Source organism: Polypterus senegalus, chromosome 12 (genome assembly GCF_016835505.1).
Source record: "Polypterus senegalus isolate Bchr_013 chromosome 12, ASM1683550v1, whole genome shotgun sequence".
NCBI classification, from domain to species: Eukaryota; Metazoa; Chordata; class Cladistia; order Polypteriformes; family Polypteridae; genus Polypterus; species Polypterus senegalus.
In genome coordinates this window covers 49,012,331-49,039,709 of record NC_053165.1, presented here as the reverse complement: position 1 = coordinate 49,039,709, position 27,379 = coordinate 49,012,331, and the positions used below count along the sequence as shown (strand labels likewise).

The 27,379-nt window shown below is 39.0% G+C and overlaps 1 protein-coding gene across 1 annotated transcript; it reads right to left on the bottom strand.

The window, feature by feature from the left end:
- klf15 (Kruppel-like factor 15) lies at positions 1 to 27,379 on the bottom strand. The gene is made up of 3 exons (XM_039771913.1): positions 27,335 to 27,379; positions 22,025 to 23,162; positions 1 to 288 (listed from the first exon to the last, which is right to left on the bottom strand). The coding sequence occupies exons 2-3, from the start codon at positions 23,050 to 23,052 to the stop codon at positions 120 to 122; spliced, it is 1,197 nt and encodes a 398-aa protein (XP_039627847.1). The 5' UTR covers positions 23,053 to 23,162; positions 27,335 to 27,379; the 3' UTR covers positions 1 to 119.

Genomic DNA, 27,379 nt, shown 5'->3' with positions numbered 1-27,379 from the left:
CTCTTCAGGCAATAAATTATCACAGTACCACGAAGAAGTGCTTTCTCTCCTCCCAGCGATTCCTGCTGTTTCCGGTTTTCATTGGCTATTGTCCAAAGCTGAGACACGTGTTCAGTAAATCAGTTTGTTGCACGCATTGTCCTGTTGCTTCTTGGAAAGCGATGTACCTTGATGTGCTTTGACAGGTGGTCACTCCGAGCAAATTTTTTCTCACACACTGGGCACTGGTATGGCTTGACTCCTGAATGTGAACGGCGGTGTCTGGAGAGTTCATCTGACCTTGAAAACCTGGAGCAAAAGAAGAAGAGAGAGAAGATTACATTTAGAGAGCAAACACATCAAACAATCCAAATGGACACTGAAATGATCACAATCTCCAGGAAATGGTAAATTCAGCAGATTGGAAAAAGGAACACAGATGGAAATGAGGGAGGGAGGCCACCTGCCATCATCTGAAAGTGTGAGGATATAAAAATAAATAGCATCAATATGCAGAGTGCAGGAATCATTGAAGGTTGCCAAATAACACATTTGAAATGCACATGATGTTCACGCTGACACATTAGGATTGTTCTAATTTTCTGATGTTTTCTTAACTAATAACCAATATTTGTTCAAATTTAAAATGATTTGAAAAGGACATAGCACAGTGTAATTGAGATTACTGTGGGGTGTACATTGATGTTGTATGCTTTGCTATATACGCAGAATAAAGTGCAAGGCACCAGTGATCTTTATAAAGGGTTTTAACCATCATTCTGATCAAAGATTCACTACTGTAATTTGAAAAATTCCCTAAATCCCAGAGAAAAAAAAAGTGTAGATGGCTAAAATCTCTTCAAAAGTGAACAACGATAAGGAGGAGAAGATGGTCTGCACTCTACAGGGAGCTCAGATGTTAATGGAAAAGTGAACGTGTCATTGACCCACTGAAGAATTTAGACGTTGACCTGATATTGTTGGGATTTTAGAACATTAAAAAAATGCTGAGGAGAACAAAACATTCAGCCCAATAAAGCCCGCCAGTCCTATCCACCTTATTTCTCCATAATAACATCAAGCCAAGATTTGAAAGTGCCTAAAGTCCTATTCTCCATGACTCCATGGTAATTTACTCCACATGTTTATGGTTCTCTGCGGTGGGCTGGCGCCCTGCCCGGGATTTGTTTCCTGCCTTGTGCCCTGTGTTGGCTGGGGTTGGCTCCAGCAGACCCCCATGACCCTGTAGTTAGGACATAGTGGGTTGGATAAAGGACAGATGTTTATGGTTCTCAGTATATAGAAATACTTTCTAACATTTGTTCAAAACTATGCCGTTTTCTTGTTGAACTCATTAACCCTAACCCTAACCTTCATGGAATCAGCCTAGTTGATTTTTCTTGGACTTTTTATAGTGATCTTATGTTGTTTTTTGAAACTTGGAGTCTAAAACTGCATGCAGTTATCCAGGAGAGGCTTAAGCATAACCTGATATGACTTCTACTCTACACATCGTGCTCTATAACCTTAACATTTCAATAGTCTTCTTAATGGCTTCTGTACTTTTTTGGATGCAGACAGTTAATTAGTAGATTGTTCTCATGAGGAGTACTTTCATGTTTCAAACCTCCCACTGGGTATTCAGATCTAACATTTCTACTTCCTACATGCAATACCTTACATTTACTTACAGCAACCACAACAGTAGGGTCTCATCTCTTCCAGTAACAATATCGAAAATTGTCATTCCAAGACAGTGATTCACTGTCAGCCTACAAACTACATGAAAAGGCATCCAAAATTCTCTGTTTAAAAATCCAGAATTGTATCTAGCTTGGTGGGTAAAAAATCTGACATTTAAATTCCTACCACAAGGAGATTTTTTAAAAGTTGCAATTAACAGTTTTGAAATTGAATGCCTTCACACATACAGTCCCCATCTCTATTCATAACCTAAACAGACAAATAAGATTAAACACACAGTAATTCAACAGCCAGTCATTATCCAACCCGCTATATCCTAACTACAGGGTCATGGGGGTCTGCTGGAGCCAATCCCAGCCAACACAGGGCACAAACCAGAAAACAAACCACGGGCAGGGCGTGCACACACACCACACACACACTAGGGACAATTTAGGATCAACAATGCACCTAACCTGCATGTCTTCAGACTTGGGAGGAAACCGGAGCACCCGGAGGAAACCCACGCAGACACGGGGAGAACATGCAAACTCCATGCAGGGACGACCCGGGAAGCAAACCCAGGTCTCCTTACTGCGAGGCAGTAGCTCTGCCACTGCACCACCGTGCCGCCCTAATTCAACATTAATCTTGAAGATAAACATAAAATATGATGGTAATCTAAATTCAATGAGCATTGTAAGAGATATTTTCATTCTAGTGCATCTGCTCAGACATATCCACTCTAAAAGTCATGTACAGAATATCTCAGAAGTAAATTGGATTACTCAGAGAAAGCCAGTAGAGAGAGGGAAAGAGCAAACAAACTCACCACAGTCAATGCTAATGACTGTGGCAGCGCAGAAGGATACACAAAGGAACTTAAAAACAAATGAAAAACTCTTCACTAAAATAAGCGAACTGATACTTTGTGTCCCTGGGCGTGTATGTGTTTCTTAACTGGTAAATATTTGACATTCTCAAACCCACTCTGCAATCACTGTTCTTGCCTAGGATTTGTCAACCATGCTAATTAATCAAAGTGAGAGTGATGAGGGAGAAAATCTGTTGCTGTCATATTTAAATTGGGCAACAGTTAAATGCTCATTACTTGAAATGTATTTCACTTTATATCTCAGTTATTCATTATCGTGGTAGTCCTTGACTGAAAAAACTGTAATCCTTGACTTTATCAACTTTTTATAATAATGTATTTTTCACTTTCTGTGTAAATATCATACAGATGATGTGATAATCACCTACTTATAAATATAACTATTTCCAGTCAAACAAGATTAGGGACACTTAATGTATCCATGGTCCATACTGCCTTTCACTGCATGGACTTGTTTTTATTTTAAAGTCTACCCACATTATTAACAACATGAATGCATATAAATAAAATTTGTTTTCTGGACATGATTTCTGAATTGTGTCATGGTTGTGATTATTCGTATGGGGTACCAGAAAAGAAGATGCAACACAGAAAGTGGTTACAGCCAGCCCAGGAACAGGAAATGATGTAGGATTAGGGACTTAAAAATTCTCAATCATTAAAAAAAAATCTTTATTACATAACTTTCAACTTTTCTCTTTTAGTCAGTGTCACGCATGGGCATTGGAGGACTCCTCTAAGGGGCAGGGAAAGGTACACAATAACCTGCCGAGACGAAAGGGAAGGCTACTGCTGACTTTGTCCTGTTCTTCTTCCCTCATAGCTCCGAGAAGCCGGAAGTTGTGCTATAAAAGAAGTGCCAACTAAGAAAAAGGCATCTTTTACCGGAAGACCAGAACGATCCACACGGTGGAGCATGTGACTCTCGAAAGTCCTTTAGAAGGAGGAAATCCCTAATCTGTACATGTCTCTAAATGCATACTTTTTGTTAATATCACGTGAAGCGAAATTTTAAACAATCAATAAGATGTTACTGGGATGGACTCCTGACCAATGAATGAAGTTGGGAGGTGGGTCTTCAATTCAAATTACAGGCATGCTGAAGTGTGTGCCATTTTTACTCGTGAGGATGTTTTGTGGAGATATTTTATTGAACAATATATGAGTTTGGGAGGTTTTGGCAATACAACTGGACGATTTGACATATGGAGTATGCAACATTAGTAATGGGAGATTTTTTTCATGCAGTTGGTTACCATAAACCCCAATTGTTCTCTTTGTCTTATATGAAAACATGAAATTTAAATTTTTCTCGGCCATCTACATGAGGTAAGTTTGGGTGGAATTTTCCCTCAACTGCCTCTTTCTTTACTTCAGTCCTTCCACACTGTTCATACGCTATGCTCCTGGAATCAGTCTAGTTGCTTTACTGTGGATGTCCTCCTATGCTACATTTTGTTTAATAACACAGAGACAAGAATTGTGCACCATATACTAGATGAATCCTCACAATTGCATCAAGTAGCTTAACAATGACTTCCTTCAGTCACACTTGACACAACATACTATGTAACTTAACATTATATTGGCATCCTTAATTGCCCCGTACACTGACTGAATGTGGACAGTGACAAGCCCAATAAGACTGCAAAATCCTTCTCATAAGGACTTGCGGCTGAACTGCCATGGATCTGAGGCAACGGTCTTTTTCTTAAAATACAGTAAACATCGTAGCATTCCATGTTCAAATTTATACTTCTTGGCAGCTATGTGCTTAGGCTATACCATTGGAAGCAGTCTATATAATTCTGTGTCATGCCATATCATGGGCACATGCCTGAACATTAGTTGGAGGTGTTTGTAGTATGCAAGAAAAGTGAATGATCCCTTCAGGATCACCACTCCTCTTGCTAAACATTTTTTTTGGTGGGCAAACATATTTGTCTGTCACATTTTTCCACTTTTCCATATGTTTACCAACGAACGGAAATCCGTTACAGATAATACATAGCTATCAAATTGGCTAATCAGAGTCATAGGGGTCTATGTAGAGTTTGTGTCGCTGTGACGTGTAATCACATTTTTGAAGAGGTGCACGTCAGTTTACGCCATGGATACAAAGACGTACCAACAGTGTAGGCTCAATGCAGAAGAAGAAGAAGGAAATTTCAAAAAGTGATCTACAGAATTGCACAGTGTGTCAGCAGATTGTAATGATGAGGCAAAATCTGCCTAACAATAAAAGAGAACAAAAGGACAATGTTTCATCCAAAATAGATTCTTTGATAAAGTGAAATTGAAGGGAATAAAGGGCAATAAAGTGTGGCTGCGGTTGCCACTTCTGCCTCACAGCTTCAAGAATCTGGATTCAAATCTCAGCTTGCTCAATGTCTACTTCATCACTAGGTTTGCAAGTACATTTTCTGCTTATTCAGGGTTGCCCCACTTCTCAAATGAGTACTTTTATGGAATATTGACACTTACAAATTGGCCTATTATGGCCTGTGATGTCCTGGAATCCAGCCCAGGGATGCTTCTTTCCATTGTTGTGTCCAATCTAGAAGGACAGCCTTTAAATGAGATTGGGAAATGGATGATGGTTGAAAACGAGAAGCTTTAATTATAGAAACCACTGAAACATTTAGGAATATAAAAAAAAAAAGATGCAAGGTATGATGAGCTCTTATAATTTGATCGATTGGAAGTAGGTAGGCAAAAGCAGCATTTGATGCTGTGAGCAGCATTTTCAAAAGATCACATGCAGACATGTCAGATCAGTAGTCTGAAATTCACTGTCTGTAGTTCTCTGCAGTTTATTTTTCAACATTATGTTTTGTGTTTAGGTTGCAATTCTTTTGTTACCATATCTTTAATTATTGTATAGTTGTGGGGGGCTCATAAGTGCAACTGTGATACAAAAGAATAAGGGTTTGTACTTTGTTTTTCATAATTAGCCAGTCCTGCACTGTTCCTCTTTCTCTACATGTTTGTTATCTTCCACTAAAGGAAAAACTATGAAAACTAAAAATGATCACAAATATCTTTAGCCCAGTTCATGGTCAAGGAAGCACAAATCAATAACTGAGGAACTGGTACAAGGAAGAAACTGACCATGAAGAGGTGTTTCAGACCATTTCAAGACATACAGTATTTACTCATATAGAAGCAATTTAGAGGTAACCTAATATATACTCAGCAAAAAAAGAAACGTCCCTTTTTCAGGACTGTGTATTTCAACAATAATGTTTTAAAAATCCAAATAACTTTACAGATCTTCATTGTAAAGAGTTTAAACAATGTTTTCCATGCATGTCCAATTAACCATAATCAATTAATTAACATGCACCTGTGGAATGGTCGTTAAGACCTTAACAGCTTACAGAAAGTAGGCATTTAAGGTCACAGTTCTAAAAACGCAGGACACTAAAGAGACTTGTCTACCGACTGTGAAAAACACCCAAAGAAAGATGCCCAGGGTCCCTGCTCATCTGCGTGAACGTGCATTAGGCATGCTGCATGGAGGCATGAGGACTGCTGATGTGGCTAGGGCAATAAATGGCCATGTCCGCACTGTGAGACGCCTAAGACAGCGCTACAGGGAGACAGGAAGGACAGCTGATCATCCTCGCAGTGGAAGACCACGTGTAGCAACACCTGCACAGGATCGGTACATCCGAATATCACACCTGCGTGACAGGTACAGGATGGCCACAACAACTGCCCGAGTCACACCAGGAACACACAATCCCTCCATCAGTGCTCAGACTGTCCGCAATAGGCTGAGAGAGGCTGGACTGAGGGCTTGTAGGCCTGTTGTGAGGCAGGTCCTTACCAGAAATCACCAGCAACAACGCCGCCTATGGGCACAAACCCACCTTCGCTGGACCAGACAGGAGTGGCAAAAAGTGCTCTTCACTGATGAGTCACGGTGTTGTCTCACCAGGGGTGATGGATGGATTCGTGTTTATCGTCGAAGGAATTGAGCACGTCTGGGACCTGTTGGATCGCAGGGTGAGGGCTAGGGCCATTCCCCCCAGAAATGTCCAGGAACTTGCAGGTGCCTTGGTGGAAGAGTGGGGTAACATCTCACAGCAAGAACTGACAAATCTGGTCCAGTCCATGAGGAGGAGATGCACTGCAGTACTTCAAGTAGTTGGTGGCCACACCAGATACTGACTGGTACTTTTGATTTTGAGCCTCCCTTCATTCAGGGACACATTGTGAAACATTTTTAGTTTATGTCTTATGGTGTTGACTCTTTTAGTGTTCATACAAATATTTACACATTAAGTTTACTGAAAGTAAAAACAGTTGAAAGTCAGAGGACGTTTCTTTTTTGCTGAGTATATAAATATCTTTGAAATACCAAAGAAAATTAGGAGTATGTGACAAAAACTCACACGGAGATATGAACAATGCTCAGATTTCACATAAACTCCAACTGAACCAGGATTTGAACACAAGGCTTTTTAAATTTGAGGCAACAGTGCAAACCACTGTGCCTCCCTAAAGTAATGGGTCATCTTTTTAATGTACTACATAAAGAAGACTATTAATGCTTCATAATGTATTCCTTTATTTCTGTTATCATTTGTTCTGTGAAAGTGTAAAATAAGTTTTGATTGAGCCTTTCCTTTGGACAATTGGATTAGGGTTCCCAAGCAGTTTAATTTATCAATTTCTATATTATATACATAGCACCTTTAACAAAGGTGCTTTTGGAAAATCACAGCGGGTTGGAAAATGACTGACATGATCAAAATAAAATTCAGAATCTGGGGCATTTAGGTTTGTTTCTATAGAAGTGTTTGCTGTGAAAGCAATATACAAGAAATTATTCTTCTTGTGCAGTATAACGACACCGCTTTTATTCTGCATTATCACAGGGCACATTAGACAGTACACTAGAATACAATGTGGAGTGGGTCGCTTTTATCATTATTTGCTGTGAATAATATTATTCAAAATCAGCTTTAATCAGTTGTATACTTTTAAAGCATTGCCTTGGGGTCTCCAAGCAGGTAATGCCAACTTCTATATTCTAACTCACTTATTGAGCTCTGGGTTGAAGCTGGCAGCAGTCCATCATGGGGCACAGAAACTCATCGGAGACCAAATTTGATTTATCTGTTAAACTAACGAGATTTCTCTTTTGTACAGCACTTTCACAACGGTGCTTTGGAGAACATGCCGAATACAAGTCAAAGGCATCAGGAGGAGCAAAGCGCCTCTCTTACTATTCCTCTAACATATCCTGTGGCGGACAGCTGGGGCTCCTGCCCAGCCAGGACGTCTGGAGGATGGAAGGACCAGGAGAGGGATAATACCTCCCCTCGGACACTAGGGGGCAGCTGCCCTGGTTTGCATCAGAGCCACGGGATTAGAGCTTAGAAGCTCAACCCTACTGGGTCCTGGAGCCTTAAACTGCAGCACTTCCGCCACACCAGGAAATGCTGCCAGAACAGGAACCAGGTGCCCATGTAGTACTTCCACCACACCAGGAAGTGCTGCAGGAAGGGTATCATGGAGCACCTGGAGCACATCTGAGTACATTGTAAAAGGGGCCACCTCACTCCTTTTGAGAAGCCGGAGTCGGGGGGCAGAGGACAGAGTTTACGGGAGAGGAGTGACGGTGGCAGAAGAGAAAGAAAGAAAAGAAAAAGGACAGTGAGCATTGTCTGGGACTTGGGCACTGTCTGTGTGTGCTGTAAAGAAGAAAAGCAAAATAAACGTGTGTTCTGTACATTGGGAGTCCGTGTCTATCTGTGATCCGGGCTGGAATTACCACAATCCAAAGTTCAAGTGGTCATGCAGTGCTGCGGATTTGTGTCCTGTAGGCTATGAAGACTAACACCTCACTGCTTGTCAATTCCTAGAGAGGTGGCACAGGAGAAGCACTGAACGCAGCAACCTGTGTACACATGGTGGTAATTGTCAGATGCTTTTTAAGCCGTCACTTTCAAATTGCAGCATTTTCATTTAATCACAGCTGTTGCATTTTTCTTTTATCTTTGCTTGAAAATCTATCCTTCACTTCTTTGAGGTCTATTACTTGGTTCAGAAACACTGTCTGACGTGTGACCAAAATGTCTGGCAGTAGTTTAAAGAGATTATTTTCGGCGATTTTTTTTTTCTTTTCACCGAAAAGTACAGACCTGCTTTTTTGAATGTAACAGCTCTGCTCTACATGGAGTAAACAGACTCTCTGATGAAGTCTAACAAACAGGGATCTGTGCCTGCAGTTTCCTAAATGAAATTCAATAAGAAAGTTTGTTCTTCCCTCAGCAGTAAATACGCTTCATCCATGAGAAATTAACACTTGCCTCTTGTGAAAGAAGCATCATTCGAGCATGCCGATCTTGGGGTCATGGAAACCTTTCAGCTCCAAGCCTTTGTTCTTCTGTCTTTGGAGCCCAAATAATTCAGCTTCTCTCCCACTGACCTACTGTAAAAGGCTCAGTACTGGGGCATCATTGTTTTCAATCTTGTGTTAATCATTTAGTGTTTATACACACACATATACATATATATGTGTGTGTGAGTGTCTGTATGGATGTATGTGTATTCAAATAGTGGATTCAAAAAGTATTCCAATCCCTTAACGCAGGGGTGCCCACACTTTTTCGGCTTGCGAGCTACTTTTAAAATGAGCAGGTCGAAATGATCTACCTACACTAAAAATGCTATATTATATATATATATATATATATAAATATATACAGTACAGGCCAAAAGTTTGGACACACCTCCTCATTCAATGTGTTTTCTTTATTTTCATGACCATTTACATTGGTAGATTCTCACTGAAGGCATCAAAACTATGAATGAACACATAATGTGGAGTTATGTACTTAACAAAAAAAGGTGAAATAACTGAAAACATGTTTTATATTCTAGTTTCTTCAAAATAGTCACCCTTTGCTCTGATGACTGCTTTGCACACTCTTGGCATTCTCTCGATGAGCTTCCTGAAATGGTTTTCACTTCACAGGTGTGCCTTATCAGGGTTATTTAGTGGAATTTCTTGCTTTATCAATGGGGTTGGGACCAGCAGTTGTGTTGTGCAGAAGTCAGGTTAGTTGGACGATCATTTATTTTTCAACAGGACAATGACCCCAAACACACCTCCATGCTGTGTAAGGGCTATTTGACCAAAAAGGAGAGTGATGGAGTTCTGTAAATGGTCATGAAAATAACGAAAACACATTGAATGAGGAGGTGTGTCCAAACTTTTGGCCTGTACTGTATATATATATCTATATATATAATATATATAAATATAAATATATATATATATATATATATATATATATATATATATATATATATAAAATATTATATATATATATATATATACTGAGTATACTTTATACATAAAGTGTATGTTGTCGTACTGCATAACTGAATAATCTTTATGGCACAATAACAATTCAATACATTTATGGTCACACAGTATTTGGATTTAATAATCTTCATGTGGGAAAAGGCTGACTCACATAAATAAGTAGAGCCGAATAATTCAGTCAAGGAGCTTTTGAATTCAGCCGAGTGAAAAATGACGGCTGTCCGATTAACTGCGATTTTAGTTCGCTCTCCTTTCTCTTTCTCAGATCGCTTTTCGGAAGGAAGTCAGTTTCATAGTTTTTATGAACAGTTCGAAAGTGCCTTTCCACATTTTCCTTCTTTGGAATAGCAATGATAGATTGACAGATCAGACAAACGCACTTCGATTGTGACATCGTGAGAGAAAAAAATCCTCTTCCAATTCCACATCCAGCCCATACCTTCCCCAAACATTTTTTTTAAACCCCATCTTTAATCGATATAGATTGGAAGGCTAACTAGATCACAGCAAGAGTTTTGCAGTAGCTCGCGCATTTGATCGTGTGTGTGGGATGACCAGTGTGTTACAAGAAAAGAGATCTCAGACTGGCCGCCCTGTATGTCAATCAAGTGGCAAATTTCATAGGGAGGATATATGATAGACTAACGTTTAAAATAATTTTTTTTTTAATACAACGCGATCTACCTGAACTACCTTGGCGATCTACCGGTCGATCGCGATCGATGCATTGAGCACCCCTGCCTTAACATGTTCACATTTTCTTATGTAGCAGACTTTTGTTATAATCATTTAAATTCATATTTTCCCCCATCAATCAACACAATACCCCAGAATAACAAAGAGAAAACAGAATTTTAGGAATTTTTGCAATTCCATGAAAAATAAAAAACAGAAATTTCACATCAGCCCAAATATTTAGTATTTATTCAGTAGTTTGTTGCAGCACCTTTGGCAGTGTGATTATGACCTGGAGTCTTCTTGGGTATGACACAACAGCACACCTGGACTTGGGGATTTTCTCTCCAGCTCTCTGTGGTTGAATGAGGACTACCAGTGGAGAGCTACTGTATGTCCAGGTCTTTCCAGAGATGTTGGATTGGGTTCAAGTCTGGGCTCTATGATAAACCACTCAAGGATAATCCAAGAGCTGTCCCTATTCAATTCCTGTGTTGTCTTTGCTTTGTGCTTAGAGTGATTGTCCTCTTGGAAGTTGAACCTTCAGCCCAATCTGCAGTCCAGAGCTCTCTGGAGTACGTTTTCATTTAGGATATCTTTGTACTTTGCTCTGTTCAGCTTTCCCTCAACACCAACAAGTCTCAATGTCTCCACCACTTGAAAAACAATGCCACAGCATGACGCTGTCAACACCATGTTTCACCATTAAATTGATATTGCAGAGGTAGTGAGTGGCACCTGCTTTCCTCAAGGTGTAATGCTTAGAACTGATGGCAAACAGTTCACTCTTGAGTCAGTCAGACCAGAGAATCTCGTTTCTCACAATCTGAGAGCCATGTAGGTGCCTTTTTGCACAAGTAGGCTTTCATGTGTTCTTAATTGAGACTTGGTTATTGATCTGTTACCCACTGTCAGCTATGTCACCTTCTATAGACAGGTGTGTACCTTTCCTAATCTTTTAGATTGTCCAGAGCTGATCTCCGGATAAGGTATAGAAACATCTCAACGATTACAAATTGAACCGGAGGCACATGAGCCAAATTTCAAGTGTCATACCAAAAGGTCTGAATACTTGTGTCAGCGTGAAATTTCTATTTTTTATTTTAAAAAAATTTGCAAACATTTCTGAAATCCTCTTTTTGTATTCTCATTCTGGGGTACTGAGTGTTGTCTGATGAGAGAAAAAAGTCTTAGCACAAGGCCGCAACATAACAAAATGTGTAAAAAGTGAAGGGGTCTGAAAGCACTGTGTGTCAAATGTTAAAATATCGAACTAAAGTTATGTTGTCCATGTGTAAATACATACATATTTGCAATTAAAATGTGATGCCTCATAGAATTCCAGCATGTTAGTAAAATTTGATCTCTCTCTTCGGAGCCCATGCTGACTGTTCAGTAAAACTCTTGTTCTTGCCATGTGTTGCTCAATCTTTCCCGTAAAAATTCCTTCCATTAATTTACCTGTGATGTACGTTAAGCTTACTGGCCTATAGTTGCTTGGATCTTCCCAATCACCTTTTTCAAATAACGGGATAATATTTGATATTTTCCTTTAATCAGTGGCCATTAAACATTTTGGAGCAGTCTAATTAAAATGCACCAACAGCCTCTTTCACACATGCACACTATCTGAGGCATTTACTGGTAAGATTCCAATTCAAGGTGAAACAAAGAGTAAATAAAAATCAAAATCGATATTTTATAAAATTGTATGCTGAAAATTTCCGTGTCAATATCTTGCCTAACTCTTTAGAATCCCTTTCCTTGGCTTCTGTGCAAACAAATCTATAAAATTACTAAAGTGGTGCAAACATGTCGTCCTTGGGAAAGTGCATGAGGCTAATATGAGTAAGCCAAGGTAACAACTTGGGCGATGAAGAATGAAAGTGTAGAAATAGCCCAAAAGTTCTTACTATAGAATGCTGAACTTGAATTTTGTTTATTTTGTAAAAACTGAGTAAATGAAAACTTTCTGAAAATCCTTAGGAGTGTTCATCAGAACCAGGGAAGAATGGATATGCAGATTTTGAGGTTAAGTAGTATACAACAAATTTACAATAAACTAATTGAGCACTCTAGTGTGACAACCAGAAATATTTTGGATGTCAGAGACAAATTCTGTTTTCCATTTGAACTAGGAAATCTGTATTCATGAGTTCCTAGTAGGACATTTCAACTTGAATGTCCCCACAAGTCGGATTTTCTAGTCAGAAAGTCGGGAGAACCTCACCAACCCGGAACTCAAAATCCAAGATGGCTGCACCGGGCATCAATAGAAGTGAAAGCTGCAGTATTATACTGTTTATTAGCACTTTGTCTCATTTGTGCCTCATTACATCAGTCATACTCACAGTATTGATTAGCTGCTATCCGTGGAGATGCTGCTATGCTGATTGAATGTGCAGAATATGCATAATGCATTGTTCAGTAGATTGTCTGAATTCTGAAAGAGCAAGCACAGCAAAGGTTTCTTGAACGTGTCAGAATTGGTTTTCTGAATGTTTTATTGAAACACGGTCAACTCGGGTGTTCCTAGCTCCGACATCCGACTTTCAAGGGGGATTGAACAATGCAAAAGAATATGTTTCACTTTCCGTTTACACTTACATAATATCTTCCTCATTGACTTTAAACATGTCTTGGATGGAGCTAATCAACATATGAAGGTAACTGGTCGGCCTTATAGATATGAGTGAGTGAATCCCACTGGCAATGTTTCAGCTCAATAATCTCAAGTAGCATTACAAGCAGACCGCCATTGTCTTCTGGACTGTAACTTCATTTCTACTAGATGTGCCATGATTGACAGCTTTTGAGATATTTAGGTTTGGATACTAATCAAACATGGTTTTAGAAAATAATCTCATAACTTTATTGCCATTTGGTTTAACCTCGGGTACAAGAAAAAACGAGGTCCATAATGATGCAATAATGGCAAAAATGAAGAGGCAACTTGCTGGTTTCTCATACTTGTAATTCAAACTGTCACATCACCATAACATACAAAATAACATTCTGCATATGAAAGAAATACAGACCTCTTCATATTTTAATTTTTAACTCTGTTGTGACTTGGTATGTCTGATAAAGCTCTGTACTTTTATGAAAACAATGTGGGGAAAAAGTGCAGATAAGAAATATTACAATGCAAACAGTAAAGTTACGACTAGCACTGTTTTCTGTTCTGGTTCTTTCTTTTCTAAGGCCAGCTGCTTTTAATTTACCTAAGGTGGAGAAGTTTTGTAATCCTATGGTGATGCCAGCTTAGAAGGCCTGCTTTGATCCTAATGACCTTGTGGGCTTCTCTTTTTTAACAGCTGCAGACTTCATTGATAACTGACTGCCCTATCCAAATCGAACACTAAATATAGATATGATGTGTAAATCCAAAATTATAATAAGTTGTGATAAGCCTATTGGCATGTCTCTTAAGTTCACTTAGCAACCTGACTGGCATATGTATGTGGATAAGAAATTAGCACATTGGTACTCTAAGGTGGTTAAGGCCAGCTCACGTTAGATTCACACAACACTAACCACTTTTCCTAATTAATGTTAAGCACTGAATTGCATGGCAGCCAGTGTAACCAGAGCTGACTCCTTAAATCCAGGCAGGAGTGCCTTCTGTGTATGGGTTTCCTCCAGGCAATCTTACACTCAACTCAAATAAATGTCGTGTTTATTGGTGGTGACCCCAGGTTGATTATTCTTGCATCTGTCTGGCTTTCTAATTTGGTTCTCCTTCTGAGAATAAAACACTTAGAAATTGGGAATGGGAGATGATGGGCTGGGTGGCTGTTTTGGATTTCTTCTAATACTAGTGCTCAGAGGGCATTAGTTTACCCCACAATTGATACTTAGAAATCATGATAATCTACAAATGGAAATGAATTAGTAAAAAAAAGTGTTTCATATTTCAAAATATGCAATTATGGCATTATGGTTTCTGATTAATCAAATACATCAATCCACATATGGGTAAAACCTGTTTAGACCAAAAACAGGGATCAGCATCATCAGGTACACAGAACCAATCCTGTACAGGGTGACAGTCCTGCTCGGGGCATCACTGTGAACAGAGCCTCCCGATCTGTGTCACTCACACCTTCACCATTCAGTCACAAATTCATTGTCTATAGGAGCAACACCATAGTAAAAGGAGAAGGAACCTCATGCAGAATTCAGAAAATTTGGATAACTCAAAATAGACAGTGGAAAAGCCAGAATGTGGCCTCACTCCCTTGGAGCCAAGTGGTAGCACCGCCATGAATTAGATACCTGGACAATTAAATTTGCTTGACTAAAATAGGAACATACAGTGTATACAAACTCTATAATACCAAATGTATATAAAATGTTTCCCAAGGTGCTATGTAGTTAAATGTATTCACTGCTAACAATCACAATCTGGAAAAACAGCTTTCCAGTGTTTACTTAATATCGAGTATTTAACTTCTTCAGGGTGTGTTTAGTTATACATTTGACAGAGATACCTTTAACATAGATACTAGATACACCTTCTCCAAAGTGTCTGCAAAGATTCAAGTCCTTCCCTGATAACTTGAATTTTTAATCTCCAAAATATTTCTTATGGCAGATGGGCATATAACTGGGAAGCTCCGTAATGGTCAGATGATTTCCTCTTACCTACTTTTATACACGATTATCTGTTGTGACAGCATTCAAGCAGACTATCATTTTAGGAATGAATAACTTCAAAGTACAGTAAAGACCTGGAAAATGAGATTATATTTGATTGAACGATGACAGCAAGTCAACACCAAAGAGATCTGGGTGAAACAAAATTGCATGAAACTGGGTGACATTTCTAACGCCACACTTTTTGTGTGAACTCTTTACTTTTATTGATGTCCAGAGTTTTATTACAGGGTCTTATTTAGGTTGTGTTACACCTGCCTGTGGCATTTCTTTTGTATTACATTTAAATAAAGTTTTTTGGACAGGTGCCAGATACGAATCGTCCGTTCATGATAAAGGATGGGGCCATACAAGATCCATTCCACCATAATAAAATGATAAGACTATAAATAAAACATCAGGTCATGTCACTTGCAGAAATTCTCAGATGATTCTGCACTTATGGGGTGTAATGATAAGGGGGATGAGACAGAAACGAGGAGTCAGGGGGAACAAAGAGAATTGTCCACATCTTAAAATCAGCAAAACTGAGGAAATGGTTATTGACTTTCACAACACCAAAGAGCCTGGATGTCCAGTCACTATTCAGGGAGTGGATGTAGAGGTGGTCCACTCCTACAAGTATTTGGGGGTCCACATTAATGACAGGTTGGACAGAGAACTATAGAAGAAAAGAGATAGCAGACTCTTCTTCCTTAGGCGATCGTGTTCCTTTAATGTGGTAAGTGACATCCTACACATCTTCTATAACTCTGTAAATGTGATCTTCTACACTGTAGAGTGCTGGTCTGGTAACATCACTTCATGAGAGGCCTACCAAATCAACCAACTAATTCAAATGGAAAGCCCAGTTATAGGATGCACTCTGTAGGTAGTAACAAAGGAGAGAATGAAAGCAAAACTATGGGGGCTCCTCCACACCAACAGCAATACATCTGCATAATGCCTCCCTGCGACTGTGAAGTGCTAAGTGTCTTTGTGTCTGTCTGGTTACTACGTCTGTTATTCCAAAAGATAGCACATCACAAATATTTTTAGTAATAAAATGCATTGCTTTTGTCGTTCAAACAGATTGCACATCACAAACATTAACACTGCTTTTACGAATCCAATACCAAATTGCCTGTAACAACGACATTGCAAGGTGCACTGCAAACGTTAACGCTGAGGTTTATGTCGACTACTTGATTTCAACTTGTCATAGACAGGTAGCACAGCTACTTACTAATGAGATTATAATCTCCAGCAGGAGCAAGGTACTGTATGTAGTCATGCCAGGAGGTTAGACGTGTTGCCAACAGAGGGTGGTAACAGTATATGTGTTTTGAAATTAGTTATTACATTATGGAAAAAGAAATGTGGATAGGGTAATGAGATCATTTCATACTATGACAGAACTCACAGTTGGACAATTTGCGTTCTGCAGAATACCAGGGTGTTACCCCACCATTATAAGATGAAATGGAGCTGGGGTTGAAAGAACTCAAGAGGATGTCCCTGATCATGGAATTAACCCTTAAGTTGTTTTATGATGGAGCTTAAATTCAGTGTCTGATCAGAGGCTGATTGAGAGCAGAGTCTGAAGGGGAGTTAAGTTCAACTGATGGACGGAAAAATAGTCCAGATGATCATAAAGGTATATGAAATGTTAGAGAAAAGGAGATAGAAAGAGGAAGCGAGGGTGGGTGGGAGATAGAAATGTCTCTGTGGTCCTGAAGTGAGAAGTGGTCCATCCACACCCCTAGATAGTCTGGAAACTGTCCGATATATTCAAGATTGCTTTTATATATATTATGTTCTTGTCCTGTTAGTCTTTTTCTTTATAATATAATGCACCTTGTTTTTTGGTTCAACTTATCCTCTTGGCTTTATTCTAAGTACTTTCTTACAGTTTCCAGTAGCAGATTACACTAAAGAATGCTGCACTGTGCAGAGCCTTTAAATATAAAGGCTAATAGAAAGAAAAGGAAAAAGGGAGTCGTATTAGACTTGCATTTTATATATTCGGGACATCTGTGCTCTAAAAGAATTTAAGTGTGCCATTGTACCTAGAGAATATTGCCAAGCTACTGTGGCACACAGAACAAGAGTCAATCTTTGTTTGCCTATCTCTGTTGCCTAATGGCTGTGCTATTAACAATCTATCGCAAACACACTGTCCAAGAACATTCCCAAGGACTGACCCCGCATGACTTGTTCAGTGTTCACGCCACACGCTCCTGAGATTCTCTTTCCCCAACCCTTCTGGAAACTTTTTTTTATAAGTATGGAGAATTTGGGAAACTTTCAAAACTAATCAACTAGTAAAGACAAAAAAAAAAGAGTCCGCCTTACCAGCCTGAGGCCAATACCACGTCAGTGGTAGAACAGGAATCAGAGACTCTATGCACTTGGTGTTTGAGGTCATGATTTATGGCCATAACAGGAATGACTGCACAAGCGAGGATCTTGTGTTGCCAGTTTAAAATGTTCACTTTGGTTCTGATTTATTTTGGAGCTTTTAATTAAGGATGCAATATAGCTATATTAGCTTCTAATGCATACTGTCTTATCAAAGGTGATGGGCATTTCCTCTGGTTACATAAAATAAGCAAAGTATCCAAAGTTTTAGCTCTTTAAAACCCTTAAAAATGCTTTTAGAATTATTCTGAACATATCACCTAAATGAAAACAGCCATGTTACTTGGTGAAAACACCTCTCGTTGGTATATTACAACAATGAAAGTGGCAGGGATAGCCAACGGCTAAACAATGGAAGGTCATCGGTCATTCAGGACTTTTTCTTTCCCTATGGTAAAGTGCTATTAGAATTAAAGTGATGCCATTTGTGACGTCACATCTTCCCACTTTATTCTGTCGATGTGTATTTCGAGTTGGCCTTTTGGGTTTTCACGTTCAATGCTGATTTGCTAATTGATTCATACAAAGGTCACTTTCATCATCATCATTATCATCATTTTTTAGCAAATGACTTTATTTAAGCAAACTTACAATGCAAATTAAAATACACAGTAGAATGATCAGAAGGCGCATTCATCAAAGGCAACAGAGAGCAAGAGAGAGTAGTAATGAAACAATAGACTTAAGACAATAACCAACATCCTAAGCTCTTTGCTAGTACAACAAAATAAATATATGAATATAAAATTTATATGAATATAATAAATGTATAAAATGAGTATCGCATCACTTCAGATATAACACAAAATTACATATCTGTCTGACCTAACTATTCCTTCTTTTTTATATCAGTGGGTATTGTGGTAGCGCATGGTTAGTGCTGCCAGTATGTGGCGGTGGGGCCCTTGGTTCGAGTTGGCACATTTTTCTCCATGTCTGTGTGAGTTTCCCTCCGGTACTCTGGTTTTGTTCCCACAGTCAGAAAGGCGTGCAGGTTTGGTTACTCTGTAACATTAAAAATTAACTCAGTTGTGAGCAGGGTGTAGGGTTGTGCATGAGTGCCCTATTCCAGGGTGTTTCCTGCCTTGCTGCCAATGCTACCAGGATTGGCTCAGGTCTCCCATGGCCTTGCATTCAATTAAACAGTACTGAGCATAAACAAAGAGTGGGGGTCTGCTGGGGCCAATCCTAGCAAGCACAGGGCACAAGGCGAGGAACAAACCATGGACAGAACTCCTCTTCATCGCAGGGCAAACCCACACGCATTCACCAAGCACACCCTAGGGTCAATTTAGGATCACTGATTTACCTAACCTGCACCTAACAAGCTGGATCTGCTCTATTCAAATGTATAAGATGCCTTTAAAAGTAAAATGTGTGGCACAACTGGGCAGATCTCACCATAATCTGATCTTTCTTATTCTCACCTACAAGCCTGCTATTGGATTGTATTGTATCTGTTATCAAGCCAGAAGTTCTTGTGCGTGGAGGAGATAGTTGTTTTTTTATAGTATTACTAATTTTCTTCAGCTTCTGTAAAATCTTAATTTCCATAGGGGAGAAATAAAGTATCTATCTATCTATCTATCTATCTATCTATCTATCGCACTGCATGTCACTCCCAGTATATTCTTTGTATTGACACCTGCATTCATCCATGTTTCTTACCCCTGTGTCCTGGGCTTAGATTAAGGTTACCATTTCACTTGCATGTTGTAAAAGATGTCTGACGGTAGTAGTCAGGCAGGACATTCAATTATAAAAAAAAAAAAAATTCTACTCTAATACCCCTAAATTTGGGGACAATCAGTTAACCTGGGTGAACCCGGAAAATGCCTGTTAAACAAGCAGAGAAGGATCTGTCCATTTTCTGATCCCGTTATTTCCTAATGCAGGAAGTTGTATGTGGGAAGTAAAGTGAATTATCATTAATCACGATGATCATGAGAGTGGCCAGAGGATGTTTCCTGTGTTCTGTACATGTGATAATGATGACTAGTGATGAGCAATACTGACAATTTTCTGTTTGCATAGAGTTTTTCACAACTGCCACTAAAATTTATTTTGCTGGTAATTTCTCAATCGCAAAACGTGAAACTCACAAAAGAGTCGTTTTGGGTTTTAAAACGCACATCAAAACATGCCATCATGCACGTTAATGTGTTTTCACCACAGGAGGACTACCGCTGACAACTGTCCACTACCATTACTTAACAATTGCCTTATCCTAGTTGAGGATATGCACACTAAATGACAAGCAGATGCATGTGGAATCAATCCATGAAACGTCTTCCTGCCTTTCAAATGGCATGAACATTATTGACATGAAACCTATCCATCCATTATCCAACTCGCTACACCCTAACTACAGGGTCACAGGGGTCTGCTGGAGCCAATCCCAGCCAACACAGGGTGCAAGGCAGGAAACAAACCCCAGGCAAGGCACCAGCCCACCACAGGGCACACACCAAGCACAATTTAGAATCACCAATGCGCCTAACCTGCATGTCTTTGGACTGTGGGAGGAAACCCATGCAGACACGTTGAGAACATGCAAACTCCACGCAGGGTGGACTCGGGAAGCGAACCCGGGTGTCCTAACTGCAAGGCAGCAGCGCTACCACTGCGCCACCCACATGAAACCTAAATACTTCGAATTTTTTTTTGGTGAACAATGTAAATTCAGGTTTGCGCAAATCGATTCACTCGTCACTAGTCTTGATCGGTAAAATTGGCCAATACATTTGTTGTAGCAATAATGATATGTTTGCCTCCAAACTATTTTATATTTTCCTGGGAATTCACCATGTGGCCAGCTTAGAGAAACCTTTTTTTTTTTTCCCAGCACCTCATGATGCTTTGCAAAGCCAATGTGACATCACAGAGCTGTAGCAGTCAATATTGGATGAGATAGCCCCTAGAGTATATAATGGCAATTCTAGAAATGGGCTGAAGACCAGTGGAAAACTTACAAATACATTTAAACACAGAAGGAAACTGGAAATATGTTGGTATCTTTAAGATAACGTCTTTTTGTATGCACTTGCATGTGTGTAATACATGAGGCTTTATTAACATTTCCCAGAGTGCTGTGCAGCTGATGCAAACAGGAAGGAGTGAAGAATCTGTGTGTTTTAGTGTTGTGCTTATTTGATAACAGTAGGAGTAAATGAGCAAAAATGTCAAGTTACAAAAACAACGGTACATTTTGATTTAAGAGAGCTCAGTACCTGCTATTGAATCTGTGGAGGGCAATCCTTAGCGAACGTATGCTTCCTGTCTGCAAGAACTTTTACTGTTCTCATACTTAATTAATTCTATTAAATTTATCTTTAGGTGACACAGTGGCAGTGCTGCCTCACAGCTTAGGTCACATTTTTGGCCACAGTAATGAGTCCAGTATAGTTGGCAGGCACTTCCCAAGCACTCAAGGACATTTACAAGACCGGTGCACCATTATAATCCACTCAACACTAGCCCAGTTTCACCTTCCCTAGTGACTTCAGTGCATATAGATGAGTTTGGCAAAGTTCTCAGACATTTAAACTATTTCCCCAAGTAGGGCTCGCTCATCACTACTGAATGCTAATGATGACCCTGTACACCTACAGTACAGGCCAAATGTTTGGATACACCTCCTCATTCAATGTGTTTTCATGACCATTTACATTGGTAGATTCTCACTGAAGGCATCAAAACTATGAATGAACACATGTGGAGTTATGTACTTAACAAAAAAAGGTGAAAGAACTGAAAACATGTTTTATATTCTAGTTTCTTCAAAATAGCCACCCTTTGCTCTGATTACTGCTTTGCACACTCTTGGCATTCTCTCGATGAGCTTCAACAGGTAGTCACCTGAAATAAAACCAATAGTTTTGATGCCTTCAGTGAGAATCTACCAATGTAAATGGTCATGAAAATAAAGAAAACACATTGAATGAGGAGGTGTCTCCAAACTTTTGGCCTGTACTGTATATACCTGTGTATCACCAATACATTCATTCTAATTTGGTCTCTTTTTGGGTGCGGGTGTGTGTAAGTGGGCCCTTAGATTCAATGGCTTCTTTTCCAGGGTTGCTACCTGCCTTTCATCTGATGTTGCAGGGATAGGGTCAGATGCCAACCCCAAGACCTTCATTTGGATTAAGCATGTATAAAAATGTTATGTTTTGAAAATGTGAAATACAGAATATATCAAAATTTTCAAAACATTCTTAGTTTGCCAATGTGAAGGGAACTACTGCATATAAAACAGATTAACCAAATTCAAGAAGATATGTCTTCTTCCCTTTGCCTCATCATATATCGCATTGTTCAAATTAGGAATCGGATATGTTTGGAAATAAAAGGACATTTTAATGTTAAGAACACCAGAACTCACTAACCTCCAGCCGCAGCCCGGCCAAGTGCAAGCAAATGGCTTCTCTCCCGTATGTCTCCTCAAGTGAGCTTTCAGATGACTGCTTTTAGTGTACATTTTGGTACATCCGGGAAAAGTACATTTATGCATTTTAATCAGTTCTGCTGCTGGATTTTTCTGATATTTTTGCCCCATAACAACTTCACTTTGGCCTGTACTTCCATCCCCAATGCCCAAAGGCTTGGCTGCAATAGGAACTGGGGCGATGCGAACAAACTTGTTGGATATGCTGAGGTTATTTGACTGCACCAGTTGTGGAACCAAAGTATACGTCTGTCCTTGAATGTTGACCAGGAGCTGTGTAATTTTAATGTCTGACTGGGATGGCGTTGAAGCATTTGTGTTCTGTTCCTGTTTAATCTGAATAGGTTGAATCTGCAGTATAACTGGAACACCGCTGTCCAAGGCTACTGCCTGACTAGAACCTCCATCCTTTTTGACAGAGTTGCTAAGCTGAGTACTTTTGGTTTCATCAACGCACTTGCTAGGCACTATTTGGTCTTTCTGTTGCCCAGTAAGTAAGGCCTGGCTGTTGTTTTTTGAAGAATTTATTTCCGCATTACCCTCCTTTAGCTCCATATTTTCTTCTAGAAATTCTTCAATTTCCTCCAAAGTAGGTTGAAATGGGCCAGAATCCTCCATGTCTACAGAAAATAAAGGAAATTCAAAGTTTTCTTCTTTTACCGGTACGTGAGTCCCCTTTCTGTCCCATAAAGTTCCATGGGCATTCCCTAATGAAGCCTGAGACAACAGGTAGTCAAGGATGCTATCTTGACTTTCTGCACTTGAGGTGCTCCCATAACTGGAGCTGAGTACCTGAGAATCAGGGCTGGAGCAAGAACGGAAACTCGAAGAGTCACTAAGCTCATCCTCGGAAAATGGAGAGGGCAGCATTTGATAGGTGCTAGCATCAGTCACCATGTCACCCACAAAGCCAATGGAAGATACAGTGGGCAGAAATATCTCTTTATTTGATAGCAAGTGATCCACCATTCCTGGCTAATAATTCTGGAAACAATGATCTGGAATTTAGACACAATCCAGAAGGAAGAATGGGGGGAAAAAAATGGATTTCAGGGTACTCACTTGGAGTTCATCCCCACCTACAGGAGAAAAAGGAGAAAAGTTAACGATAGCAATTACAGCATATAGGGTCACAGTAGAGACCCAAACCCCAGACACACCCTCACCAAATATAATCATGGGTTCAAAAAGCTTGTTTATTTTTAACAAAATACCTTCCTAACTGTCTCGATTCCTTCCAAATTCTCTTCCTCATCTTCTTCTTTTTTCTTCCTTCCTTCAAACCTCTACTCCTTCCCAGGCAAGCATTGTCCTTTCCCTCTCTCAACTCTTGCTTGACTGAGTACGGAGGAGCAGCTACTTTTATGCAGGACCTGGGAGTACTTCTGGTGCCACACACTGCACTCAGCAAGCACTTCTGGATAAGCTGGAAGTGTCACAAAGTAAGCAAGTCTTCTCCCAGGAGCATCCTTTAGTTGAACATGAGGAACCAACAGGTCTACCCTCTAAGACTATAGGTCCCATGCAGCCTAGCAGGTGTCCAAACCAGAGCCACCCCAGAGGAACACTGTCACCTAGGATATGGAGGAAACAGCTGTTTCTGAGAGGCACCCTTCCCAAATCCATTCACTATTCTGACTTTCATAATGTAATTTTTGAGTCCAGGTTAAATAAAACTTGTGGAAAGTTTGAAATAGTGACAGTTCTTTCTTTCTTCCTTTCTTTCTGCCATTCTTTCTTTATGTAAATGTTATTTGTTCTATATGTTAATTACATTATTCATGATGTGATAGATAGATAGATAGATAGATAGATAGATAGATAGATAGATAGATAGATAGATAGATAGATAGATAGATAGATATGTAAGGCACTATATAATAGATAGATAGATAGATAGATAGATAGATAGATAGATAGATAGATAGATAGATAGATAGATAGATATGAAAGGCACCATATGAGATAGATAGATAGATAGATAGATAGATAGATAGATAGATAGATAGATAGATAGATAGATAGATAGATAGATAGATAGATAGATAGATAGAGGGGCTCTTTAGCCAAAACTTAAACAAATACATGGCTGGAATGTAAAAAATCAAATTCAATGATTTTTTTTTTAACTTTCTGAATTGCAAACATTATTTAATATGTTGTGCTGACTCAGTAATTACATCAGTTTACTATAACAAGTAATCTGAACTCAATTTCATTAATTCACTTGTGAAAAAAACAAATTATGCTGTGGTAATGTAATATATATGAAAATGCTAACAAATTTTGAGATAAAACTGTTTGTAGCAACTTAAATGTGTGAAATATTATAAACTTAGAACCCTTACATTACATTAACTAGGTACATTATGTATAAAGATCATGTGAAGAGACAATTTCCCCTTGGGAATTAATAAAGTATATGCAATCAAATCAAAGGGGCAGCATAGTAGCATGGTGGTGTGACTCTACCCTGGATAATGTGGTTTAGAAAATTAATGGATGGATGGATGGATGGATGATGCCTAAAATACTTTTACATACTGAGAAAAAGTACTTTGGAACTTTTTCTGTGTGTGTGTGTAGCCAATCTAAAATTTTGGGGTTATACTGCTTTATACTGCTAATTGTTAAGTATATAAGAATTAAAAAATACTTGGAGATGTAAAGGAATATCTAATTCACCTCACCCATTGACATGTATTGGATTTACTTCATTTTAACTGAAGTTGACATAACTCAAGAAGCTAGTTGCTTTTGTTGATCTGAAACATTTGTTTTTATACTGATAACAACTTTCCTTTATTCCTAGAAGCTTTTTTCTACTCTGTTTAATAATTACTCCAGTTGGCTCCAATCCTTTTTCGGAAAATTCCAAGCATATAATATGAGTTAGGCATGAAGAAAGTGTTAAACGTACTAGGACGTCAGTTGCCATGAGTTCTTCGCATCCACAGAGGAAGTTCTACGGGTGTTGTTGGTGTCATGTTACATTTACTTAATTTTATGGTTATTGAATGTCATCGTGTGTGTCTGCGCGTTCACCACCACGTGAGTAACAAGGGCCTCGCCGTGTCCTTTCCAAATTGCAATGAGGATTTACAAATACTAAACTAAACGGATATGTACTTTAATTTACCTGTTTCGGTTAAATTCTAGTGTTATAATATTAGTAAGATATGAATTGGTAGATTTCTTCGTCCTTGTATTAAAGTAGACAAGGTTAAGCGATTATGTCTTAGCCCTGGATTTTAAAGTTTAGCAGCACTTTGCAGTTTAACCTCAACGTATAAAGGAGAATTTTGATAAAAAAAAAAACAACATCAGAGCATTCATAACACTTTCATGAAAAGTCTAAAGATATTAGAAACAACATAAATAGTTTCAAGTTTACCGTAATTAGAATTATTGTGATGTAATGCATGGTCGCATTTGTCTCTCACTGCTATTTGTATCATTTTGCTATAACATCGGTATAAAAGCGCTTATTCAGGGAAAGTTGCCACTTTAAAAATAAATAAGTTAATTAAATAAATCCCGCAAAACATCTTCCACCCCCATACCTAAAATCGATCCCAAAGCGTACTAGCAGATGTAATCAAAGCCTTAAGTTCTGCTACAAGTATGCCAGCCTCTATCCTTTCTTTCGCTGCACAACGTAGGGTTTCAAGTTCAAACGGAGATATCATGTAATTGAAAACGGGCTATAGCCTAAAATTAAAGACATTTGGCCATACTGTGTTTCTGCTCTCCTTCGCACCGTCACTATTTTTATAACCCTGCGTTCAAATTAAAAAAAAAAGAAAAGAAAAAAGTTCTGCTGTTTGTGTCCGGGCAGACAGGTGTGCAATTCCACCATCAGCACGCACTGTACGCGTAATGAGCAAAGGAAAGCATTCCGGTGTTGCCCTCCAGTTCAGGACTGTGCGCACTGGATCATTGGATCCATAATAAGGTCGTAAAACAATTCCTCAAAGGCAGCGCTCTTCAAAGCCGATCCTGCAGAGAGTGAAACAAGATCCACACACACACATTACTGCATTAGCAGCCCGAGAGTGTTTTCGCTTGTGGTAGAGAGCTGCTGAATGGTTCCGATTGTGCAGGACGTTCACCGTTCAGCACCCCCTTTTCAGGGGCCCCGTCTCTCGATGACCGACAGTAACCTCAGCATCCGTGGCACTGTCAACAATGTTGGAGTAAAACGGCACACCGCATCGTGCAGATTACAACCCAGAGTTATTTAAACGAGTGCATATCACACCACACACATACAAACACTCTCACAAAAACTACCTTCTCTGGATAGAAACGATAACACTTATTACTGTACAATTTAGTATCTCTGCACACGACACACTTCAAAAAAATCAGTAGTATTGAATTAAATGCCTGTTTATCGTGGCCATGTCGAAAAAATTGCAGACCGGGAGAAAAGGCAGAAAGCGCGCACGGATTAAGAGAAAGCCCTCGATTTGTAAACATGTTATTCCTCTTTACCCGTGCGAGACCCTGCAGCAGCAACAGAAAAGGCAATGCGAGCGCACTCCAAATATATACATTCATCTTTACGATCGTGAGCATTACGTGTATGTTTGTCTTATTTAAATAGTCTATCACAAAAGTTATTTTTAAAAAGACATCTTTTGTAACACGTGCCAAGTTCAAGTCTGTTTTCCATGCCCTGAGCTGCACGTGAAATGTCAAGTGCAGCATAAATGCCTAACCAGAAATCTAAAACCGAACGAATGCAGTTAATATATATATATATATATATATATATATATATATATATATATATATATATATATATAAAACAAATATATATAAACAAACTCAGAATTGTAAAATTTTAACTATATTCTAAACTCTAGCAATTCAAAAGGTTTAATTTTAATAATGTAATATTTACATAATAAATATAATTTGTCATATATTAGATAAATGTGCTAAACGTAAATATAAATGGGATGATTCGCTGTTGTTTACTTCTGCTGTTATAATGCACTCCTTAATTGCACTGCAGAGTGAGTGCCTTGTGGTTGTTCATCGACAGACAGACAGATAGATAAACGTTGGGTCTTTCTCACGATCTTATCCTGAGACCTGATCCGGCCACTCCATAGGCAGCGCATAATGTAAACATGTTTAATCTGCAAGCAGCACTCAGCGTGAATCCCTCGTTCGCTGCTGCTCTTGCCGCTAAGATTGAAAATAGACTTGTAGGCATATAAATTAAATGCATCCGTCTTACCTTCAGTAAAAAGATACAAATTCCTTTCAATAGTAAAAAAAAAAA

Bases quoted from the DNA above. Each gene is read 5' to 3' on its own strand.
- klf15 (XM_039771913.1), bottom strand. From the start codon at position 23,052: ATGGTGGATCACTTGCTATCAAATAAAGAGATATTTCTGCCCACTGTA. The intron at 289-22,024 runs GTTAGTGAGTTC...CTTTTGCTCCAG, and splicing joins TGGCCGGGCTGCGGCTGGAG to GTTTTCAAGGTCAGATGAAC.